We start from the raw sequence: 22,767 nt of genomic DNA, 5'->3' as shown, positions 1-22,767 counted from the left end.
AAATCGGGTGCTGTGGTCAAAAGAAGAGGGAGCAGGTGATGTGGGGCACAAAGCAAGTGTCTTCTATGGAGAGTGAGAAATAAAGACTAGAAGGAAGAAGGGAGTGTAGAATAGAACACAGTAACATTCTGGGACTAATCTGCAAGTTTTTGAAATACAACATTGACTTCCCTAAGAATACAAATACTTGTTATTACTTATTTGAGGCTCTCAAATAGTTTCTCTCATCCTTATCCCTGGAGACACGGAATGCTCGGGATCTAGGCCACACAGGTCACTTAGAAGCTTGAGGCCTCAGCCCTCCCCGAGAAAAGAGCAGTCTGGCGTGCAACACTGCAGGCTGCTGGAGGGGGCAGTTGATCACAGTAACAGGCTCAGCATGACCACAGCAGCCTGTGGCTGAGCCCTCTGCTGCATAACCTTCACTGGTGACAAGTCTGTCCGCACAGCCCGGTATCTCTAGCTGAAGAGCTGATCCCTGGGTGATGGTGTTCCTCAGAGGAAGAGGGGCAGACACTGCAGTCTCTGCCACCTGTCGTGTGTCCCCCACAGGTGTGCAGGCCTCAGGACGGGGTGCATGTTTGTGCACTGCTGTATCCTTGTACCACGCTGGGCCCATAGATGACACTTAGTAAATATTTGTGGAGAGGGCGAAGGCAGCGGAGACTTAGTGGTTAAGTGACTCTCCCCCAAGGTCACATAACTAGCCGGCTGCAGGGTAGGGAGTCTTACTGAGCCTGTCTGACTCTGGAGCTCATGTTCTTTATTGCTCTGGTTGGAGCCGGAGCCCTGCTGCTTGTTGGCAGGGTGGCCGGAGCATCCAAGTGTCCCCTGTGCCCTTGCTTTAGATAAGGGAGGTACTTGCAATGCCATAAGAGAGGGGGAAGCTGGTAAAGCAACTTTTTTCCACCCCTCTCCCCAGTCCAACTTTCCTGTTCTTTTAAAAATTTAAGCATTTTTTTTAAACCTCATTCAAAGTATTGTTGCCTAGCAACTTGAATGACTCACTTGAGCGGCTCTCTTGTGACTCTAGAAGCCAAGAGCACGCCTTTGGCAGGGACTCAGTTTGGCTGCTCCTAACTGGACAAATGCTTCTGTCATTTTAGTCTTGACCTAAAAACTGACTCGTCCACAGAGGAGACAGAACCACTTCTCAGCATAAATAACAGTTTTGAAAGAGTTTTATCCTTTAAGCAATCTTATGGAAAACTGTTTGGACCATATCTGTGATGACAATAGACCTGGGCTCTGGAGAGTCAGGCAACCAGTCGAACGGGATCTTTGGTACACGATTGATTCTTAATGTCCTGCCCACAGAGGAGTTAGGGGATACGAAGCACTTAGAGGACATAAAAGGGCTTGACCAGCATTAGCCACGGTTCTCCTCCCCTGTGCACAGAACCCACTGTGGTCTGCTGCTTCTGTTCCTAGTTGGTGTGCTGTTTATTTACAAGGCAATTACAACTCCTACTGTGTTCTTAGACTTTTAAAAAGATAATTAGAAAAGCTTTCTTTCAAGCTAATGTTTAAAAAACGCATACCCAAACCAGGTACATATTATTTGTAGCTTACCTACTGTGTAGATTATTTGCATGCTTGTAGCCATCTGCATTTAAAAAAAATAATTTTCAATTGTACGGGTTGTGCATACATGAGTAACTTCTTGTTGACAAATTATGGGGAAGGCCCAAGCTACCTGTGACTGCCTTTTCCAGCCCCCATTCCTCCCTGACTCCCCTTGTCTTCAGTTTGGCATTGATCTTTATAGACCTTTTTCATTCCATTCTTACTTCAGTTCAGTCAGCATTTGTGACCTGCCTGCCACATGCCAGACCAGGGATATAAAGATAAAAAAGAGTAGCCCTCGCCCTCAGAGAGCTCACCTAAGCAGGGAGAGAGACACATATAACAGAAAACAATAATATGGTGTGATAGTCTGACAGGTGTTAGGGAAAGCCACAGAATGAGATAACTTTAGGCTTGGCATTGAAGGTTGCTTTTGACTTGGGTCAGAGATGAGGTGAGATGGAGGAACATTCTAGTAAGAGGAAGCAATTCTGGCTAAGACATGGACATGGGATATTGGGAACTTTGAGTTCTAGGACAGATCTGGCTAGAATGTGTGACTTTTGGGAGAAGCATTCGGAGATACGAATTTCATTAATGCCATTGTTGTCTGCATTTGATGGAGTTTATTCTCCTTAGTTCACCTTCTTTCTGAGATTTCTGTTTCCAAGGCCAAAGAAAGCGCTGGGAGCAGCATGAGCCATAGCAGGTCTGGTCTGTCCAGTGCAATTTGTCCAATACTTATACAGCCCGATTTATTCATGCATTTGCTTGCTTTTGTGAAATAGTCTCAAATGTGGATCATTGAAGCAGTGGGGTGCAAAGGGCGAAGAAGATGGCAAATTGGAGTGCCAGTTGGGGTGGCACTTCTTCAGCGCCTTCAGATTGCTGACCACATGTTGGGTGAACATGTGATTTTTTTGTCGAAACCAGGACACTTTTGAGAGTGCTCTTTTTAATTATGCCAAGACAACAGGTATAAACTTCAACTGTCCTGGAAAACCTGGATGTGTGGTCACCCTTGCCATGTGGTAATTTGGGCCCCTAAATTAACCAGATCTCTAGATTTTTTCAAGAGGAACCAGAAATTTAGATTTCTATTTGAATTCCCCTGACCTTAAGTGGTTTGTTTTTTAAAAGCACTATGTGGACCAAACTGGCAGTGCCAGTTTACAAAGTCTGTTTTAGTGTACATAACTAAAATGATAAGCATTAAATATTGAGTTTTTGTAAAAGATTCCCTGCCTTACCACGAAGTGCTCTGCATTTTAATCAGTTAGCTATTGCCGCACAACAAGTCACCCTCAGACTCCATAGCTTAAACAAAAAAGTAAATATTTAGTATTGCTCACCAGTCTTTGGGTAAACAGGGTAGTTCTTTTGGTCTTGCTGGACCCACACATGCATATATGGTCAGCTGTGGCTTGGAAAGGTAGCCCTGCTGATGTTGGCTGGGCTCTCTCAAGTGTTTGAGAGTTAGTTGGCTCCAGGTTGATCTAGGATGGCCTCAGATAGAAGAGCTGCAGTCTTTCGTCAGGCCCAGGCTTGTTCAGATGGTAGGTAGAGAAAGCAGATGTGAACCTGGCCTCTTCAGACCTCTGCATGGAACTAACATACCAGCACTTATGCTGTGCTCTGTATTAGCCAAAGGAAGTCATAAGGCCAGCCACAATTCAAGACCGAGGGAAACAGACTCCAACCTGTAATGGGAAGAGCTGCAAAGCTACCTTGTAAAGGGCATGGATATAGGCAGGGTAAAGAATTGGGAATAATGTTATAACCCACCTACCATAATTACTATTCTCATGTTTTAAAAATTACGTGCTTTAGTAATGGGACAGATAAAGACAATCTTCTTTTCTCCCAGATAAACGAATCCAGCTATACTTGAAGAGCCTACTTGGTCTTCCAAGCCCTCAAAAATGCCTGCCTCCCATGCCCGGAGGTCTTGCTGTCATTCAGCAGGAGCTGGAAGTGCTAGGCTGTCAATATGCTAACATCGTGAATCTCAACAAACAAGTGTATGGACCATTTTATGCAAATATACTTCGAAAGCTGCTCTTTGGTGAGGAAGCCACAGGGAAGACAGATGCTTCATCTTCTGCTAACTAAAGAGGAACTGACGTTGGACAAGAGATTGGAAATCCATACTTCAGTATGGAGTCTGTTTCCATCAGAGGCATTACAGATGCGGCACATTCTCAGTCCTGTTGGTGGTGCAGTGTTAGCCCGAACCTGTGTAACCCAGTAACGTTAGGATTGCAGGAGACACGCACATCATATACACTCTACTCATGCATCATTTTCAAGTTCAAAAGAGATGTTTCTCATGATCAGAAAGCAATTTGTAATTAATTATATTACCCACATAATACTTGTGTTTTCTTAAACATTTATATCTGGCTTATTCATTCAACCCTTAAGGAGTTGTATTGCCTCACTTGTCGCTATCAAACCTAATGATTTTTAATATTGGTACAACTTAAAGGGTTGAAAGTTGTGATAATAACCAAGGGGATTGATGTTCTGAATACATGATGTAAGCATAATTGTATTTGAAATGTACAATGAAAAAAAAATAAATCAAAAAAGACATGTACAAGGAAATTTTATTAATGTGTAATAGAAACTTACATAGTAAGTCCTAAAATTCCTCAAATGTGCCAGTTCACATTTTATAATACCAACTGTCAGTATTTGTGTAGAATTTAAATTTATTAAATATATTTTAAAGCTATATGCAAATTTTAGATAAAACCTCCATTGTTCACTTAGTGAAATTAGAAGCCAATCCCTTCTAAGATTTTATTCTGGAGGTTGGTTTGTTCTTGCAATTTATCCTGCTCTCTGAGAGAAACGATTTTTGCACAAATCTCTTAGTGAATGTCTTTGCATTTCTCAGGCCATTGGTAAGGTTTGTATAAGATTTTAATATTTTTACATAAGGCAGGAATGGTTTGATTTGGTTTACCTGTAAGAAGAAGGGAAGTTTAACAATAAAAAGCGATGCCAGGAGATTCCCATTCTCATGAAGGAGAAGTAGTTGAACTTTGGATTTTTTAACCACATCGCTCCTTAGCAAATGCCTTGTGTGCTGATTAGATACATACCCTGCTATGACCTAGGTGCTCTTCTAAGCATCGTTATCATTTGACATTCTTGAGCATGAAACAATTTGGCCAAGTCGGCACTGGTTGTCCTTAGAGAAAGTTGCTTGTCCTGGAATTGCATACTTTTTTGAAGCGTTCAGGGAACCATTTCAGTTTGGGCGGACTCAGTCGAGAAAAGTGCTTTATTTGCTAAAATACATTTTTGTTTTTTTTTCCCCTAAGGACTCAGTAGCTTGCTGGGGAAGAGCGGGTATGACGTTGAAAGTTTTTTCTTCCTCACCCCTTTTGCCTCACCACCTCCACCAGGATGGTGCTGCTCCTTTATTTGACAAAGTTCTAGGAAATGATTGTGTGAATAAATTATCTCCAATCTTCACATTTTGGAGGGATCTGCCAAAATCTGAGGAAATTTTGAAAGTCAGTTTTTTCTCTCACAATGACCAATACAGAAATCAGCCAGTCTGTCCGTTTCGGCAGGGGTTTATAAGTGGAAACCTGCCGAACAGCACGTCACTGGTCTTACCACGCCCTCTTCCTGTACTTCCATTCTGCCCGCGCTTTTCTACGCTTAGAAACCATACGGTGCTGAAGATTTCGTTTTCATTTTCTCTTAAATTGAAGTCGTTTCAACTGTGTTCACTTCGGGGCATGGGCAGCAGCGGAGGTCTAATATAGCAACGTAATGTATTGTGTGATTTTTGTTGTTGTTATTGCTGAGGTGAACCGTATACTTATCAGAAAGACCAGGTGCACTTTTTAATTATCGGGTTGGAATCCAGCTGGTGTTCTTATATACTTGATTATACTGCGATTGCCAGCAGGAAAACAATGTGCAAACATTTTTTAAAAATGTATTTTAAATGAAGGGCATTCTGCTTTTTTTTTTGCTTTTTTTTTTTTTTTTTTTTTTTTTAAGTGGCAAAGTAAATCTCAATGTCTCAAGTCTGGATTTAGGCAACTACATTTATTAGGATTTTTGTATCATATCTCTTAGCATGTTGTTTATTTGGTTTTTTACCTAAATGTTTACTTCTGCTTTTAAGGTTTTCTTACCATGGTCTTGTTTTGTAATGTCAATTTTATTAAACACCATACATACATTTTCATTCTTCTGCTAAGACATGTATTGTGTGCACTGTTAAATTTTAAACATTAAACATTATTTCAACATAGCTAGTGTCTGTTTGTCTTCTAAACCAACTTTGGGGAGCTCAGGGCTAGAACACTGTACAGTCTTTTTTGTATTTGTTCTAGAGATCCTTCTGCTGATCTTTGGACCCTTACAGACACCAGATCATATTCAGTCAGTCAGCCAGTCAACAAACACCTATGAGCATTTTCTATGTGCCAAGAAGTATCCTAGGTGTAGAGATAGATGACTAGACAGACACTGTCCTCAAGGAGTTTATTACTGCCCAGCCGGTGTGGCTCAGTGGTTGAGCATCGACCTATTAACCAGGAGGTCACGGTTCGATTCCCAGTCCGGGCACGTGCTGGGCTCTCTCCCCAGCAGGGGGCGTGCAGGAGGCAGTGATTCTCATCATCGTCCTTTCTATCTGTCCCTCTCCCTCTTTGAAATCTTTAAAATATTTTAAAAGTTAAAAAAGCTTATTACTAGGAAGGATGAAATTGTGAATAATTACAATAAAGTGTAACAAAAGCTATGAAACAGCTACACACAGTGCTAGCGGAAAAATCATCAAACTGTATTTCCTGGAGGTCATTCTTGAGCTAGAACATGAAAGAGAGCAGGAACTTGCCATGGAGCCAAGCATGAGAAAAGCGCAACAGGCACGTGCACAGTGAATACAATGGTGTGGAGATGGGGCGAGCCCAGGGACCGGCGTACGGAAACCAGAAAGGCAAACAGGTTCTTTTGAACCAGGAGAAGGTTACCAACAAATGACTGTTTTGGAGAGACTGCCCTGGCAGAGAACACTTGCTGCTGGTGCTGGGATAGTCCTGGGGTGTGTGCATATGCATCCATGCACTTACACATGAGCACAGAGTACAGGCAGGAGAAGCAGACGCTGGCTCGCCGAGGAGAAGGGGTTTACTGGATAGGTATTGAGCACCTCACAGAATCTACTTGACCTGGGGAATCAGGCTTGGGAAATAGGTAAGAACCAAGGCTATGCAAGTGGTAGGACGCCAGCCAGACTGGATTCGGTGTGTGGCTTCAGAGATTACACTCTCAACTGTCCTTGCTTCTTGCTTAAGATTTAGCATCCCAGACATCAACATTCAGTTGGAAGGACCTAAGTCAAGTGCCCAGACTCTGATTTGCAGGGGATGGAATGAGGGAATAGCTGATCCTTAGACTCCTGTGGTCCCGACAAAGTCACCCAACTAGGGATTTCTCCTAAATTGGAAGGGGATCGTGAGGAGCAGAAAGAGAAAAACAAGTCTGTTACAATGTACATTCGTAAGGTCTTTAAAATTTGAAAGTAGGAAATGTGTGAGACCGCCTAGTCCAGCATTGCCTCTGAGAATGACACCAAAAGATGATTCAAGGAAGGGCATAATCACAAGAAGTCAACCTTTATTGCTGAACAAAGGCTCCCAAGTCATGGTGGCCTCAGCATAGCCTTATTTCTCCAGTTATAGTTCAAAGCAGGGGGTATGTTGCTTGGGGGTTGGGGATAATCATTCAGCCAAAGACCCACTTCCATCCACCTTGTGACTCAGCTGAACCCTACATCTTCAGAGTCTTCTCCCTTCACTCAGTAGATGGGAAAAGAAAAAAACTGCCCACTTCCATGCATGGTCCATTCCAGAACCCAATCCCGTGGCCTCATCTAACTGCAAGGGAGGCAGGAAAATGTGCCCAGGAGAAAGAGGCTGACATGAATATTGGCAAGCATCCAGCTTCCTTGAAGATGCCGCATGAACCTTCTTTTCATGAAAATAAGTTTAAAATCGTGTGTCTGTTCTGATCTTCCAGTAGCTCCCCAGAGCACTGTGTTGGGATGATTTTGAAGCCAGCCCCAGGACAAGCAGTAGAGAATTCTGGGTCCGACTGGTAAAGTATGCCACGGGCATGGTGAACGCCACCTCTTGTGCAACATGTTTTTATTTCTCATTTGACCCCCTTTTTGAAACTGGAGTTAAGCCTGTTCTACCTCTGAGGATGTTAAGATGCAGAATTTTCCACTCCTTTAGTAAAAATGTGGGACTGGGAGTCACAAGATCTGAGATGGAATTCACTTTCGCTAGTTAACAGCTATGTGAACTCCAGCCAGTCTTTTATCTCCCTTAACCTCCCAGATGGAGGCTGCCTACCTTACACCTGCCTAACCTACTGCCCGCCTACCTCACAGAGATATGGTGAGAATCAAAAGAGATAATGTACTTGCAACTGTCTGCAAATCCCAAAGCACAATGCAGCCAGAATGCGTTATAATAACTGTAATTTATCAGTCCTAAATCTCTTTCAAGCTTCACGAGGTTTTAGTCTAGTGAGATGTGATGATTAAGTACTTACGTATACAAGAACAAAAATTGTCGTATCTCATCAGAACCATGGCTCATTAAGCTCAATATTGTCATTGGCAGAGAAATTCAAGGGTATGTGGAAGGCTGTGGTGATTGTCCTTGATGTCAACTTCAAAGGATAAGTGACAAAACCCAACATGTTCTGACTTCCTTTCATGAATCAAACGTGACTTTATTCTCCATGATTTAATCGAACGTTTGAGAAGTAGCTTTGTATTATCCACTTGTTCCCTCCTGTTCTCTGTTTTTGAAGTGAAGCTTTATCTTTTCATTTCTAAGCTTACTATGTTAGCCTCTTTCAGGTTTCAAAGGAAGGGACCTAGGCTTTAGGAAAAAGAAAGGAAACCCAGGAATCTGTCCCAACAGCTGCGCTGGCAGACTTGGTGGAGAACCTGAATATAACTTTTCCCATTCAGAATAGAATAAAATAATAACAGCCACCAAGCACTTACCATATGGCAAGGACTACCCTAAGCACTTGATATAAATGGTCTTATGTATCTGCATAATAGGCAGGCTCTCTCATTTTTCCATTTGTGCAAAATGAGACTCAGAGAGGCTGAGGCAGTCATCCAAGGTCACAGAGCTGTTAAGTATATTTGAACTCAAAGAGTTGACCCCTGGAATGCATGCTCTTAACTATTTGCTACATTGGTTTCCTTAGGTCACCAAAGGAAAATTTCTTTTCTTTTTTTGCTGTTGTTAATCCTCACCCATGAATATTTTTCCATTGATATTTAGAGAGAGTGGGAGGGAGAGAGACAGAGAGAAATATCAATGTGAGAGGGGCCCATCGATTGGTTGCCTCTAGCACACTCCCTGACCAGGGCCTCGGATCGAGCCTGCAACCCAGGTATGTGCCCTTGACCAGAATCGAACCCAGGACCCTTCAGTCTGTGGGCCAATGCTCTATCCACTGAGCCAAACCAGCTAGGGCAGAAAATTTACTTCTTATTGTCGTGTTGCTACCAAATGCTGACTTGATATTTACTTCTCTGCTTCTGCTTTCTGTTGCTGCCCTCTCTTTTGTTTTTTGTTTTTGTTTTTTAATATATTTTATTGATTTTTTACAGAGAGGAAGGGAGAGGGATAGAGAGTTAGAAACACCGATGAGAGAGAAACATCGATCAGCTGCCTCCTGCACACCACCTACTGGGGATGTGCCCGCAACCAAGGTACATGCCCTTGACCAGAATTGAACCTGGGACCTCTCAGTCCGCAGGCCGACGCTCTATCCACTCAGCCAAACCGGTCAGGGCTGCTCTCTCTTTTGGTTCATCTTCATGAAGAAGTCCCAGGAGAGAGAATGTGATTGGGTCTACCTGCCACTATTCAGTATGGACAGCCCCTGTCCCACTGCCCCTCAACGGGTAGGGGACCTCATGACAAACCACCTCAGCTCCCTTACGGGACTGTCTTTGGCAGATTCCTGGCCCTACTGCTTTGGGCAGGATGACAACGTCACAGGAGGCAGAGCAAGGCTTTTGGAGCAAGGCCTGTGGGTATGGCCGGCAGCTGGAGGTGTTTGGACCACCCAGTCTTACTCAAAATGCAGAATGTTCTCTGCTTGCCGTAGAGACTTCCGATCGTATTCCTCCTCACCTTGCTGCCTGTGAAATGACCAACTTCAAGGACTCCCCCTCTGCCCTTGCCTTTCACACTGAAGAGCCCTCAGCCGTTCTCCAACATTGTTCTGGTCTTCTCTAGTTCTATTATGAATTTATTCGGCTAGAAATCAAGTCCATACAGATTTTCCCCAGCCTGAATGCACAGAGCAGGGGTCCTCAAACTTTTTAAACAGCGGGCCAGTTCACTGTCCCTCAGACCGTTGGAGGGCCGGACTATAGTTTAAAAAAAAACTATGAGCAAATTCCTATGCACACTGCACATATCTTATTTTGAAGTAAAAAAACAAAATGGGAACAAATACAATATTTGTATTTGCATGTGGCCCGCGGGCCGTAGTTTGAGGACCCCTGGCACAGAGTTTTTGAAGAGAGGGTAATTTTTTTCTTTTGTTTCTAGTCTCTGCCTGTTGCAGCCTCTCAGAAGGTCTAATTTTAACGTGGCATAAAAGCCACTAATGGTTCAGCCCCAGTGGATTTTTTCTAGCGTCACCTATAAACACGGCCCTTGACAGCTCTATGGGAGAACCACACTCCATCACCAGGATGCGGCATTCCGTCATCGAAAGGCCCCCGCCATTGCTCAGGCTGCTTTTCTCTGCTTGAAACGTCTCCCACCTCCTCCTTTCAGGGAGGTATTGTGATAGCATGGCTAAAAGCACAGGCTCTGACATCAGATAAATTCCTACTCTGCTTGGCAAGTTTCTTAACCCCTATGAGCATTAGTCTCCTCACCTGTCAAGTAGGGATCATCCTACTTATCCCCCAGGGGTCCATCATTAAGTCAGAGCGTGCACGCAGAGTGGGGTTCCAATGTCTGGCCAAGAGTAAACACTCAGGAAACGGACGCTCTCTCCAATGTCTCAGGGCCCAGCCTGGACACCTCCGTTTTCCCCTTTCCTTTATTCTCTTTTAACCAATGTCGCTGCTCTTCCCCCTGACGTCATTGGTCACTTTCTCACCTGGCTACCCAAATACTTGATACATCAGGGATGGAGTAGTCCAAGATATCAACCATTTTCCCTTGGCATTTCCCTTTCCCGAATTGCTCAGCCCTCTATTCAAGCCACCACTCATTTTGTACCAATACCTCAGGAAATGGATGTGGCAGCAGAAGACACAGAAGTCAGGAGACTGTTCCTGGCTTTTTGGTTTCTGATTTTTCTGGGTTTTTTTTTCCCCTTAGGAGATCAGAAAGAAGTCATGGATTTCCTCTGGGGGCACCAATGCCAATACCTCGGGGCCCAGCCAGATGTCATAAAGCAGTGGTTCTCAACCTTCCTAATGCCGAGACCCTTTAATACAGTTCCTCATGTTGTGGTGACCCCCAACCATACAATTATTTTCGTTGCTACTTCATAACTGTAATTTTGTTACTGTTATGAATCGTCATGTAAATATCTGATATGCAGGATGTATTTTCATTGTTACAAATTGAACATAATTAAAGCATAGTGATTAATCACAAAAACAATATGTAATTATATATGTGTTTTCCAATGGTCTTAGGCGACCCCTGTGAAAGGGTCGTTCGACCGCCAAAGGGGTCGCGACCCACAGGTTGAGAACCGCTGTCATAAAGGATTATGGTAGCTGTGGTCTAAGGGCTAACACTGCTCAGTGTCAGCCAACTATTGCCATGAAGGACTCTGAGACCATGTCCACCACAGCCTCCTCTTTTCAAGAGAAAAAGAAAATTAGGATTTAAAAAAATGTGAAATTTAGTATTGAATTTTTAAATCATTCACTGCATGTTTTTTTTTTCAAATTACTGTTTCCACACAAATTTCTTGAGGAACACACAGTGGGTTAGAACACGGGAATACAAAGACAGACAAGACGGCCCCTGTCCCAGAAGCCCCCTGCCTGAAGGAGAGCTAGACGTGAACAGAGGATATGGTATTGATACGTCTTACATTAGAGAGTGATTCTCAAAGTGTGATCACCTGGGAACTGATTAGAAATGCCTATCTGTAGGCCAGAGACCAAACCTACCAAGTCAGAAAGCCGAGGTTGTTTTAACAAGCTCTCCAGGTGAGGCGGGCTAATGGTGGAAGCCAAGGGAAAGCCAACACATCTGAGCCAACCTTGACATCTCTGCTACCAAGAAATCACTTTACAGTCCCTTCCAGACTGGATTCCACATAGGTTGCTCTCTACGAATTCACAAGGATGACAGAAAAGTGTATCTGTCTCTAAGTGAAATGTAAGATCCTCAAGAGCAGAAGCTGATTCTTTCAGATGTCAATCGGCCCCATACTTAGAAGATACAGGCATTAAAATTTACTTGAAGTCACTAATTCAGAAATTAGCCTGGTGTGAGGCCTATACATTCATGAGAAAATGGCAAATGCATATTTAACAAATTTTTGTAATTTACTGTAGTAAAACATACATAAAACTTACCATGTTAAGTGTACAGTTCAGTGGCTGGAAGTATATTCACATGGTGGTGCAACCATAGCCATCGCCCATCTCCAGAACTTTTGCACCTTCCTAAAAGGGAACTCCTCACACATTAAACAACTGTTGGTATCTTTGGCTTTGTTTTTCCCAGTGGGATATTTTTTTTCCTATTGATTTGCATGAGTTCATTTTTTTTTTGATCCTCACCCAAGGATATGTTTTTATTGATTTTAGAGAGGAAAGAGGGAGAGGGCGAGGGAAAGGGAGAGAGGAAGGGAGGGGGAGAGAGAGGGAGAGGAAGAGAGAGACAGAGAGAATATTGATGTGAGAGAGAAACATCATCAGCTGCCTTCCCTAAGAGCTGGTTGTGCATGGAATGATGCTCCAACCAACTGGGACACTTGGCCAGAGCATGAGTTCATTTTAAATTAGGGAAACCAAGCCTTTGTCTTTTATCAACTTATGTTTGTTTTAAAAAAAACCACACAACTCTTATTCATAGTGATTTTAAAAAATCTGTTCAGAAAACTTAAAGTTTTTAATAGAATCATGAAAATACGATTAGAATTATATTGCCAAATCTATGAATATTTTCCCTTTATAATTTCTGACTGTTGCCACCCTCGAAGGCCCTCATCACCACAATGTTATGAATATATTCACGTGCATTTTCTTCTAATGTTTTGTTAACATTTAAACATTTCATCTATATAGGATTTACTTTTTTTTCTAAATGGCTAATCAACTGTTCCAACATCATTTATTAGATAACTCATTTTCCCCCTACTGATTTAAAATGTTACCTTTTCATACTCAAGTTCCCTATGTGCTGATATTTATTCCTGGACCTTATATCCAGACCTTTTACAATTTAACAGTCTTAATGACCGTTCTGTTGTTCTCTATTCTTAAGTGAGTTAATACCTCCTCATTTTATGGTCATTTTAATAGTTGTATAATATTCTATCACATGCACCCATTATATTTTTTTAACCAATCCCCTCCCCTACTACTAGGCATTTGGTAAATTCCCTATTTTTCCATAATATACAACGTGTCGTTGTGGATTAAATTACGTAAGTTCCCTGCCTCGGTGGCTCACGTTTCGCAAATTATCCGTTTGCCCCTTTCTCTGAATTATTTTTAAAATTACAACCAATATGCTCTATTGGTCTCAATTACTGGATAACTAACTGACAATGAACCAGTCCTGTGGGGTTTAGGATTACCCGGCGAGACCTCCGAGCGACACTGGGGGGCGCAGTTTCCCAGCTTCGCCTCAGCCACATCCGGGTGCCACCTCAGGTTCAGGCTGGGAGCAGGCGGAACCTTTCTGTCGCGCCTTCCATCAACCTGCGCGGCGGGGACGGTTTAGGCCACGCGCACCGCTCCCTACGGGTGCAGCTGCTTGCTTCAGCCGGCGGAGTCTGGCGTGTGGGGCTCCTGTTGGCTTCTTCCTTCGCCGTGAGCAGCATGGACGTGCTTGCGGAGGAATTTGGAAACCTGACCGCGGAGCAGCTAGCTGCGCCAATACCGACTGTAGAGGTAAAGGCCGGGCACGCGCGGAACGGAAGGGTCCGGGAGGCGTCCCCAGGAGGCGGTACCCTGAGAGCACTGGAGGGTCGGGGCGGGTCGTAGCTTCTGCGGATGCTCAGCACTTCGCGCATGCTCACTTCTCTGCACTGGGGGTCGTGCTTCCCGAGTCCGTCTTCGCTCCCTTGCGGGGCCGCGCCGCTCGGGCTCTGCTCTCGCGTTCAGCTCCCGCGCTGGGCCCTTTCCAGCGCTCGTGTGTGTGGGAAAGATTGGTCCTGGCGCCCACCGGTGGGGGACATACTCCATTTTCGCGGGCTTACAGAGGACACTGAGGCCCAGGGAGTATAGGCCCCTTTCGTGAGGTCCCACAGCTGCCTGTGGTGGTTAAACCAAATCGTCTCCATGCCAGTACAAGGAATCTTGCCCTTTCAACCTGGAATTCAAAGTCGGACGGCAGGAGTATTTTAAACGCCCCGAAAATTCACTCCGAATTTCGCCTGGGTGTTTCTTGGGAAGTAGCCCCGTAGCTTTCGTTATATGATCAGAAATGAAGGTTAACTGCCCTGGAGTGGCAGCTGCCTCATGAAGTTCAGCTGTTGACATCATTTTATTTTCTAGAAAGGCTATATATATATATATATATATATATGTATTTTAGAAGCCCATTGCACGAAGATTCGTGCAATAGGCCTTCCTTCCCCTGGCTGCCAGCACCCGTTTTCCGCCGGCACCCGGGGCCCAGGCCTTTGGTCCAGCCGCAGCGGAGAAGCCAAACCTCTTCAGTCTTCAGTCCTCTTCAGTCTTCCATGGGGCTGGAGCCTTCTGTCTTTGCTCTGCTCCTGTGTATGCAAATTAACCCGCCATCTTTGTTGGGTTAATTTGCATATTCATCCTGATTGGCTGGTGGGTGTAGCGGAGTGATGATCAATTTGCATGGTTCTCTTTTATTAGTGTAGATATAACCCCTCCAGGCGTCAGAATCGTCCATGGTGTGGTGTGGGGAAATCCAGAGAAATGAGGTTTGGAAAGATAGTGGGGTGATTTTGGGCGGAGAGAATCGGACACCTGAAAGGCTTTGAAGAACTGAAACAAGCACTAGAGTGGAGGAGAGGAGAGGAGATACGAAGATGCAGGATGGGCACAGCTCCGGGTTATGAGAAGTTTTCTCAGACTTCTTACCTGAAGGAGCAATGAGATGCTGCCAGAGGGTTTAAGCAGGAAAGTGGCATGATGGGCGAACGCTCGGATTATAAAAACCTCTTTATAATCATTTGGCTGATGAATGAGATCGGATGATGATTATCAGCACCTCAGATCCGTTCAGTGAGAGCCTGCAGGAAACACTGCTGGTCGTTAACCAGGCAATACTGGATTTTCGCTCTTGAAGAGTTGGTAGGAAGAGCCAGCATTTACTGAGCACTTCCTATGTGCCGGGCTCTGTCAACCCAGCATGCATGGTTATTTAATTCTCTGAAATAAGTACTGTGCTCACCCCATGCCAGTGAAGGTTTTTGAGGCCCAGAGAGGTTTAAGTAACCCAACGTCAGAAGGCTGGTGAGGGGCTGATCTGGAATTTGGACTCTTGCAGTCTTGACTCCTGAGTCCTCATCTTTCATTGCCGAGGAACTAAAACGGCAGTTGGAGTCGTCTGACTCCCCCCCCCCCCCCCCCAGCACCCCATCCACCATCCATCCCATCTTCAGGGTCCTGCCTACTAAGACTTAAATCTGAAACGTCATTCCCGTGGTTCTCCAAGTCTGAACCACTGTCATCTCTTGCTTCCCAGGCTCTTAACTTCTCTCAGGCCTGTCTCTCTGCTTGGTGGCAACAGCCATCAATTTAAACACACAGATATGATCATGCTGCTCTGTTGGTTAAGCTTCTTCGGTCTCTTCCCATTGCTCTTAGGGTAAAATCTAGTGTTTACGATGTTTATAAGGCCTTCCTCAGTCTGGCCACTGTTAGCTTTCCCAGCCTCTCTCTCCCTCACTACCTTCACTACCTGCTTCCCCTGGGATATTTCTGTTCTTCTCATTTAGTTCCTTTTGATCTTTCTCTCATTCCTCTGTGGATGTATATGCAATAAAATACAGGAGTACTGAGTGTTCTGATCATTAGTGTTGACAGTTATGGATTCCCAAGTAATCACCACCCAATACAAAATAGAGAATATTTCCATCACTTCAGAAAGTTCCCTTTTCAGTCTGTCTCTACCCCCGTCCTTTGATTTCTATCATATAGATTAGTTTTGCCTGATTCCCTCTTTTTTTTTTTTAAGACTCAATTTTATTTAGAGCTTTTTAGGTTCGCAGTGAAATTGAGAGGAAGGTACAGAGATCTCTCATATGCCCCACACCCCCCTCCTTTTTTTCTTGAAAAATGTTTTTACTTTCTCCTGGTTGCCTCCTTCCTTGGCTTAATTTCCTTCTTCATAGTCTCCTTTGCTAGATCTGCCTTCTAAATATTGGAAGGTTCTTGATGTTCTCCATCTACACCCCTTAGGCAGGCTCATCCATTATGTGACTATAATTTCCATCTGTTTGCTGATCTCTTCCTAATGTGTATCTCCAGGCCACTCTCTTCCCAAGTTCCAGACTCATATTTGTTGTCTATTTGACATCTCCACCTCAGTGTCTAGTGGATATCTTAAACTAAGCATGCCCCCAACCAACCTCCTAATAGCCCCTCCACACTTGAAACCTGCTGCTCTTGACAGCATCCCTGCTTCCTCATCTCCATAAATGGCAACTCTATGGTATCAATCTTGACTTCTCTTTCTCTCAGAGTCTCTATCTAATCTATCAAGGCCTGTAGGCTTGAACTTCACATTGAGTCTCCTAGCTAACAATTTCTCACTATTTCTACTGTTAGCCTGGAGTATTGCAGTGGACTTCTCAGAAAAAGTGAAAAAAGAACTACTTTTGGACGAAATAAAAATTGTCTCAAGGGTTAATTATATTTCTATAGTCTCATATCTATATCTAGTAGCTATGAGACCAAATATCTTTTTCAAAAAATATATTTTATTGATTTTTTTTACAGAGAGGAAGGGAGAGGGATAGAGAGTTAGAAACATCGATGAGAGAGAAACATCAATCAGCTGCCTCCTGCACACCCCCTACTGGGGATGTGCCCGCAACCAAGGTACATGCCCTTGACCGGAATCGTGCAGTGGACTTTTAAATGATCTCCCTGCTTCTAACTTGTCTTTCCTCAGGTCAGCAGTTCGACCTATTATTTTAACCGATCCAGTCAAAATGAGTCACATCATCATGTCACACTTTTGTTCAGAACCTTCCAATGCTTCTCATGTCAGAGTGAAGGTCAAAAGTTTTGCAGTTGCTGCCAGGTCTAACGTGATTCTTAGGCCCTTATTCAGAAACAGCGTATTCTTACTTTAGACTCAGTTCTACCCATTTGTTAGATTTCCCATTAGCAGATTAGATGCCATTCATGAAAAGAGCCGTATCATGGTGGGCTACTTAAAACCTCAGCAAAGTATAAATAACAGGCCTCAGGACAAAAGAAGTGTAGCAGTTTGCAGCTGTTTAATGTAGAAGGTGAACACCGTGTGTGCCGTCCTTCTACCGCCCTGAGATGAGCTCTGACCATGCACTAGTTGACAGAAAGTGGGAGAGAGAAAGAACTCGAGAGACCTGGCTTCCCCACCAGACCCTCGGAAACTTGCTTTCCCTTTCTCAAACTGGCAGACCCACTTACTCAGGAAGTGTCATGAGAATAAAACAAAGTACTTGGAATCTTGAGTCATCAAGAAGAGACTAAATTAGATTCTGTTTAAGAAATCTGTTGTATACGTATGTGTTTATACATATATTTGCATGCACATATGCACATACATACCTATGTGATTTCCATAAAAGTGATGACTATGTAAAAATTGTTGGTTTCATTTTGATTTACTTTCTTTCACTTATTGTGATAAAGTGAGTCATTTATGGTACATTAAAATAACATAAAAATATGTGGTTGCCGGCACACATCCTGACACTCTTACTATTTTGATTCACAGGAAAAATGGAGGCTGCTTCCAGCATTTTTAAAGGTAATGAATCTTTAGTAATAATTAATTTTCTGATGAAAAGTAAAGAAATAAGCCTTTTGTTAAGATTAAATTTTTATCACCATTATTTTACTATATACAATTGTGTATATTGCTAGGTTTGGGAAATACAAGGAATTATAAGGCAGTATTTCTGCTCATTGGGGGAGTGGTAATCTAATTTTAGAGAGGAAGTAGCGTGGCAGATCAGAAGAGACTATTAAGTCCAAGGGGTGGAAACGAGGAAGGTAGACCTCATCATTATAAGGTTGAATTTTTCCCCCCAACAATCAGGACTACTTTAAAATATGGGATGGTTGTTTTGTAAGCCAGTGAGATGCCCAATAAGGAAGTATAATTAAAACAAAAGTTCTATGACTATCTGTCAAGAAAGTTCTAGAAGTGTTGAACTAATTGTGTTTGAAGATTAACATAAAGAAAATGAACATATACAGTCCTTTTAAATCATAAGATTTTGGAGTCTGTGTTTATTATTTCACTATTTTCTGTAGCAGTACACAGCACTATCTGTGTACAGTTATTACTGACTTCTGAAATAAAAGGAAGGCACTGCTAGCTGGTATCTGATCTTAGGTTTGTTGAGTTTCACCTGCTTTCAGTATCAAATACAAGTATTTTCTTAATAGAGATTCTTATTTTTCCTCCCTCATTCTTCTATAAAGTGATATGAAAGACCAGTTTGATGTGTGAAAATCATAAAATTGCCCAGGTAGGAGAAAGACAAGAAGTAAATGGGCATTGTTTGAGGGGGAAGAGATGATATTATGCTCAATTGCTATATTTTTTTGAAAATTCAAAATATGCAGAGAAAATTCTACCTTATTTATTAGCTTGTGTGGAGTTATTAGGTATATTCAAATACTTGTATCTTGATTTTCTAAAGTCAGGTTGCTTCTCAAGGAGGAAAATTTGAGGATATTCTAATAAGATGGAGAAGAAATGGAATGAAGACATATAAATGTAAAGTTTTACTAAACAAAATTCATAAATTTTTCCCATCACTTTGGTTTTAATACAAATTTGATGATTACCTATGATTAGAGTCTATTATATTATCTGCTAACCTACTTTTGTTGCTAATCTACTGTTTCCCCTTTTCTATTTAGGTGAAAGGCCTTGTAAAACAGCATATAGATTCATTCAACTATTTTATTAATGTAGAGGTAAGCATCAGATCTTAAAACTACACACAGCTAAGAATTAATCGGAAGCAAGAGTCTTTCCTAATGCTACGCTTTCCACTGCAGATAAAGAAAATCATGAAAGCCAATGAAAAGGTTACAAGTGATGCTGACCCCATGTGGTACCTAAAGTAAGAAATCCAACTATCAATTACTCTTTTGATACTTTTGATAATGCCTAACATTTTAAAAAGTGAATGTAGTTGCTATCAAAACTCTTTTTAATCTGTTTAATTAGTTAATTATCAAGTGTTCAATTTTTAATTGGTAAACTAATTACTAGTATAACACATAGCATTATGATTAAGAAGTTACTAAAACTATTAGGGTTTTAAATTTTTAAAAACAATTTTAGACTTAAATAAAAATTACAGATATAGTACAATGTTCCCATTTTATTCTTCAACCAGCTTCTGCTACTATTAACATATTATCTAGCACAATTAGCAAAACCAGGAAATTAGCATTGATACTATATTAGCAATAAATCTATAGATCTTATTTAAAGTTTTCTCACTAATGTCCTTTTTCTGGTTCAGGGTTCAATTCAGGACCCCACAGTATGTTTAATTGTCATGCCTCTTCACTCTCCTCCAGACTGACAGCTCCTTAATCGTTCTTGGTCTTTCATGACCTTGACACTTTTGAGGAATTCTGATTGGTTGTTTTATAGAAGTTCCTTTGATTTCTTTAGCACAAATGCGCATATATATTTTTCCCCTTATATCCTCTTTTTTCTTATATGAATCATAGCATACTATAGATACTCTTTTGTACTTTGCTTTTTTCATTAAGTAACATTTTAAGGCAGCTATGTTTCTAGTATTTTTGTAGAGATTTACACTATTTTTATTTTTTTAAATATTTTTATTGATTTCAGAGAGGAAGGGAAAGGGAGAGAGAGATAGAAACATCAGTGATGAGAGAGAATAATTAATTGGCTTCCTCCTGCACACCCCACAGTGGGGATTGAGCCCGCAACCTGGGCATGTGCCCTGACAGGAATTGAACCATGATTTCCTGATTCATAGTTCGACATTCAACCACTGAGCTGGCTGGGCTACACTGTTTTTTTTAAAAAGATATTCTGTTAGAGAGTACTTTCCCTCCTTTGTAAAGTTATATGTACTATCACTTTAAGAATTCTCCAATTATAATTTTTAATTTGTCATCCTTAGCAAGATAAACAATTGTCAAAGCATAATCCTGTATTTAGGAGGAAACTGTCTTTTTTTTTGTTTGTTTATATGTTCTTTGGAGAACTATAATTGGTAATGGAATAATTTGCTTTCCAGATATCTTAATATCTATGTTGGGCTCCCTGATGTTGAAGAAAGCTTCAATGTAACCAGACCAGTGTCCCCTCATGAGGTAATTTTAACCTTACTTTAATTGAATTTGTTTACTTTAACTCAAAGAGTCTGTGCCCTTAATAGATACTCTTGAAAGATGATTTAAAAACAGGTAAAAAAAAAAAAAATCTCTTATGAGGCAGGTAACCAAAATAAACAAGCACTTATATAATACAATACTATATTAGGAAACAGTTTTGTACTGTTTAGTTTATCATTTAATGTTATTAACTTGCACTGTTATATAACTGCCCTATTTATATTGTTTCTGAGCATTTTAGTGGTATCTCCCAGCCCCTTGCCAGCCACTTGTGCCTAGCATGGTGCTCTTTTTTGTAGAGATTACTTGCTTCGTGCATTTTTTGAGGGTCAGAAGGCATTGTGTTAGGGAGAGGAGACCAAGGACCAAGAGCTCACAGTCTAATAGAAGAGGTAGATGAGAAGAAATTTAAATACCAGATTATTAACAGAGATGCAGACAGAGGGTTATAGAATAGGTCTGTTTATTGGCTTTTAACAAATACTAGACTTCTTTTCAAATTCTTCCACTTGGTATCCAGAATTGGGAATTGATTCAGGGAATAAAATGATTTTTGTAGCTTTATCTGGTTTGTATTAATATAATGCTAAAATAGCAATTATGGAACATAGCACAGGAATCTTATTAAACAATAATTAAGGTGTTAGATTGTATGGTTGTGTAAGTAAGGTTACATAGGAAGTATGAACAAGTAACCAGACATTTTACATAAATAAATTTTGGTACTACTTAGTCACCAAATATTGAACATTTATTTTGTGTCTCAACATTGAGAGATACAAAAGAAATGAGACACATATTCTTCCTCAAGGAGTTCATACTCTTGTGGAGAGATTAAAATTATAAAACATGTGAAACGGAGACACCAGGGGTTACACACTTTGAATGTCTGGGATGATCGGGTAGGAAGGCAAATATGTGAAGTTGTACTGAGTAGGAAGTGGTGAGGACTGTGGGATATTGGAAGGTGTGTGCCCCAGTTTGGCTTTCCCCACCTCCCATTCCCTTTTGCTAGAACTTTCCAATTTTTTGAGAACTAAGCAGCCAGTTAGCAATTTCTAAGTCATCTAAACTGTATTACTATAAACAATAAACTGAGTTCAGAGAAAGGAGAAGACAAAGTAGTCTGAAGTAGTTCAAGAAAGCTGAGGCTACAATTGTCATTATAATTATTCTTTCTTATGTTGAAAAACATGTAAGTATTATTTTAATTAGAGAGGGTGTGGAGATTTCTTGGAGAGATTTTGACTCTTGGAGAATTGGGGAGAGTGGGAGAGCAGATGGGTGGGTGGTCATGGGACCCATAGCAGGACTGGTGGGGTGCAGGTACTGCAGACTCCACCAGAGCAGTCCTACTCCTGCAATAGAGGCCGAGGAGGATGGAGGGGACCCACGGAAGTAGTTCGGGAACCTACAAAGTTTGGTCCCAATTCTTACGACATCTGTTGAATTTCATTTCCATTTGAAGGGATAAGTTTGTTAAAACCCACAAATGTTTGCCTATCATTGACATTACGTTAGTTTTATTAATAAAAATGAGATAATATTATATACTGTTCTATAATAGGCATCATTTTTAAAATACCTATTTATACTCTCGGGAATTAAAATTATTCTTATTCCCATTTTACATAGGAAGAGATGTAAAATTTAAGTGGTAGAACCAAGATTTGAGCACAGGCAATAGAATCCATACTTTGAACCATCATGCCACACTGCCTTTGGTCTGACCTGAAGGAGGAGACTTGATCTAATCTACACTAATAAAAGAGAAACATGGTAATTAGCGTACGACCGCTACCCTTCCCATTGGCTAATCAGCATATCCTTATGCAAATTAACTGTCAGCCAAGATGGCGGCCGGCAGCCAGGCAGCTGGAAGCGAACATGAGGCTTCCTTGCTTCAGTGACTGCAGACTCCAACGTTCCCCGCCTCACTTGCCGGCCTCTGAGTTGCAACTCTAAGCAACTATGTACTATGTTGCAAATAAGAAGCTAAACAAAACCCTAGAAACCAGCTTTCAGCCTGCCGGGATCTCAGAGCTGAAGTTATACATTGTTTCGATTATAGAACGGCAAACAAACCAGATACGAAGCCTCAGAGCTAGAGCCAGAGCTAAAGCTGGCCCAGAATAAAATAAAAAAAAGAGAAAAAAAAGGAGCGGTTGGGAGCTTCAGTCAACAACCGCCAGCCTGAAAGCAGCCCTCAGCCCCTCACCCAGACTGGCCAGGCACCCCAGTGGGGACCCCCACCCTGAAGGGTGTGTGACCAGCTGCAAACAGCCATCATCCCCTCATCCAGGCTGGCCAGGCACCCCAGTGGGGACCCCCACCCTGATCCAGGACACCCTTCAGGGCAAACCAGCCAGCCCCCACCC

At 42.0% G+C, this 22,767-nt stretch overlaps 2 protein-coding genes across 4 annotated transcripts in view; both read left to right on the top strand.

Annotated features, from left to right (window-relative positions):
- The window catches only part of TCP11L2 (t-complex 11, testis-specific-like 2), a 30,945-nt gene extending 25,097 nt beyond the window's left edge, over nt 1–5,848 (top strand). For all 3 annotated transcript variants that reach the window (XM_005861661.2, XM_005861662.2, XM_014535989.1), the window contains exon 9: nt 3,434–5,848. In XM_005861661.2, coding sequence (XP_005861723.1) covers nt 3,434–3,678 — 245 coding nt within the window. In that variant the 3' untranslated portion in view covers nt 3,679–5,848. The remainder of the gene's footprint in view (nt 1–3,433) is intronic.
- A 7,463-nt stretch (nt 5,849–13,311) lies between these two features.
- Nucleotides 13,312–22,767, top strand: part of POLR3B (polymerase (RNA) III (DNA directed) polypeptide B) — a 108,320-nt gene continuing 98,864 nt past the window's right edge. Inside the window, exons 1-5 of the mRNA XM_014536008.1 lie at nt 13,312–13,747; nt 17,766–17,798; nt 18,923–18,979; nt 19,064–19,128; nt 20,293–20,368. Coding sequence (XP_014391494.1) covers nt 13,676–13,747; nt 17,766–17,798; nt 18,923–18,979; nt 19,064–19,128; nt 20,293–20,368 — 303 coding nt within the window. The 5' untranslated portion in view covers nt 13,312–13,675. The remainder of the gene's footprint in view (nt 13,748–17,765; nt 17,799–18,922; nt 18,980–19,063; nt 19,129–20,292; nt 20,369–22,767) is intronic.

This window comes from Myotis brandtii, unplaced genomic scaffold (genome assembly GCF_000412655.1).
Source record: "Myotis brandtii unplaced genomic scaffold, ASM41265v1 scaffold155, whole genome shotgun sequence".
NCBI lineage: Eukaryota > Metazoa > Chordata > Mammalia > Chiroptera > Vespertilionidae > Myotis > Myotis brandtii.
The sequence above is the reverse complement of the archived record's forward strand: the minus strand, read 5'-3'. Positions and strand labels throughout refer to the sequence as shown.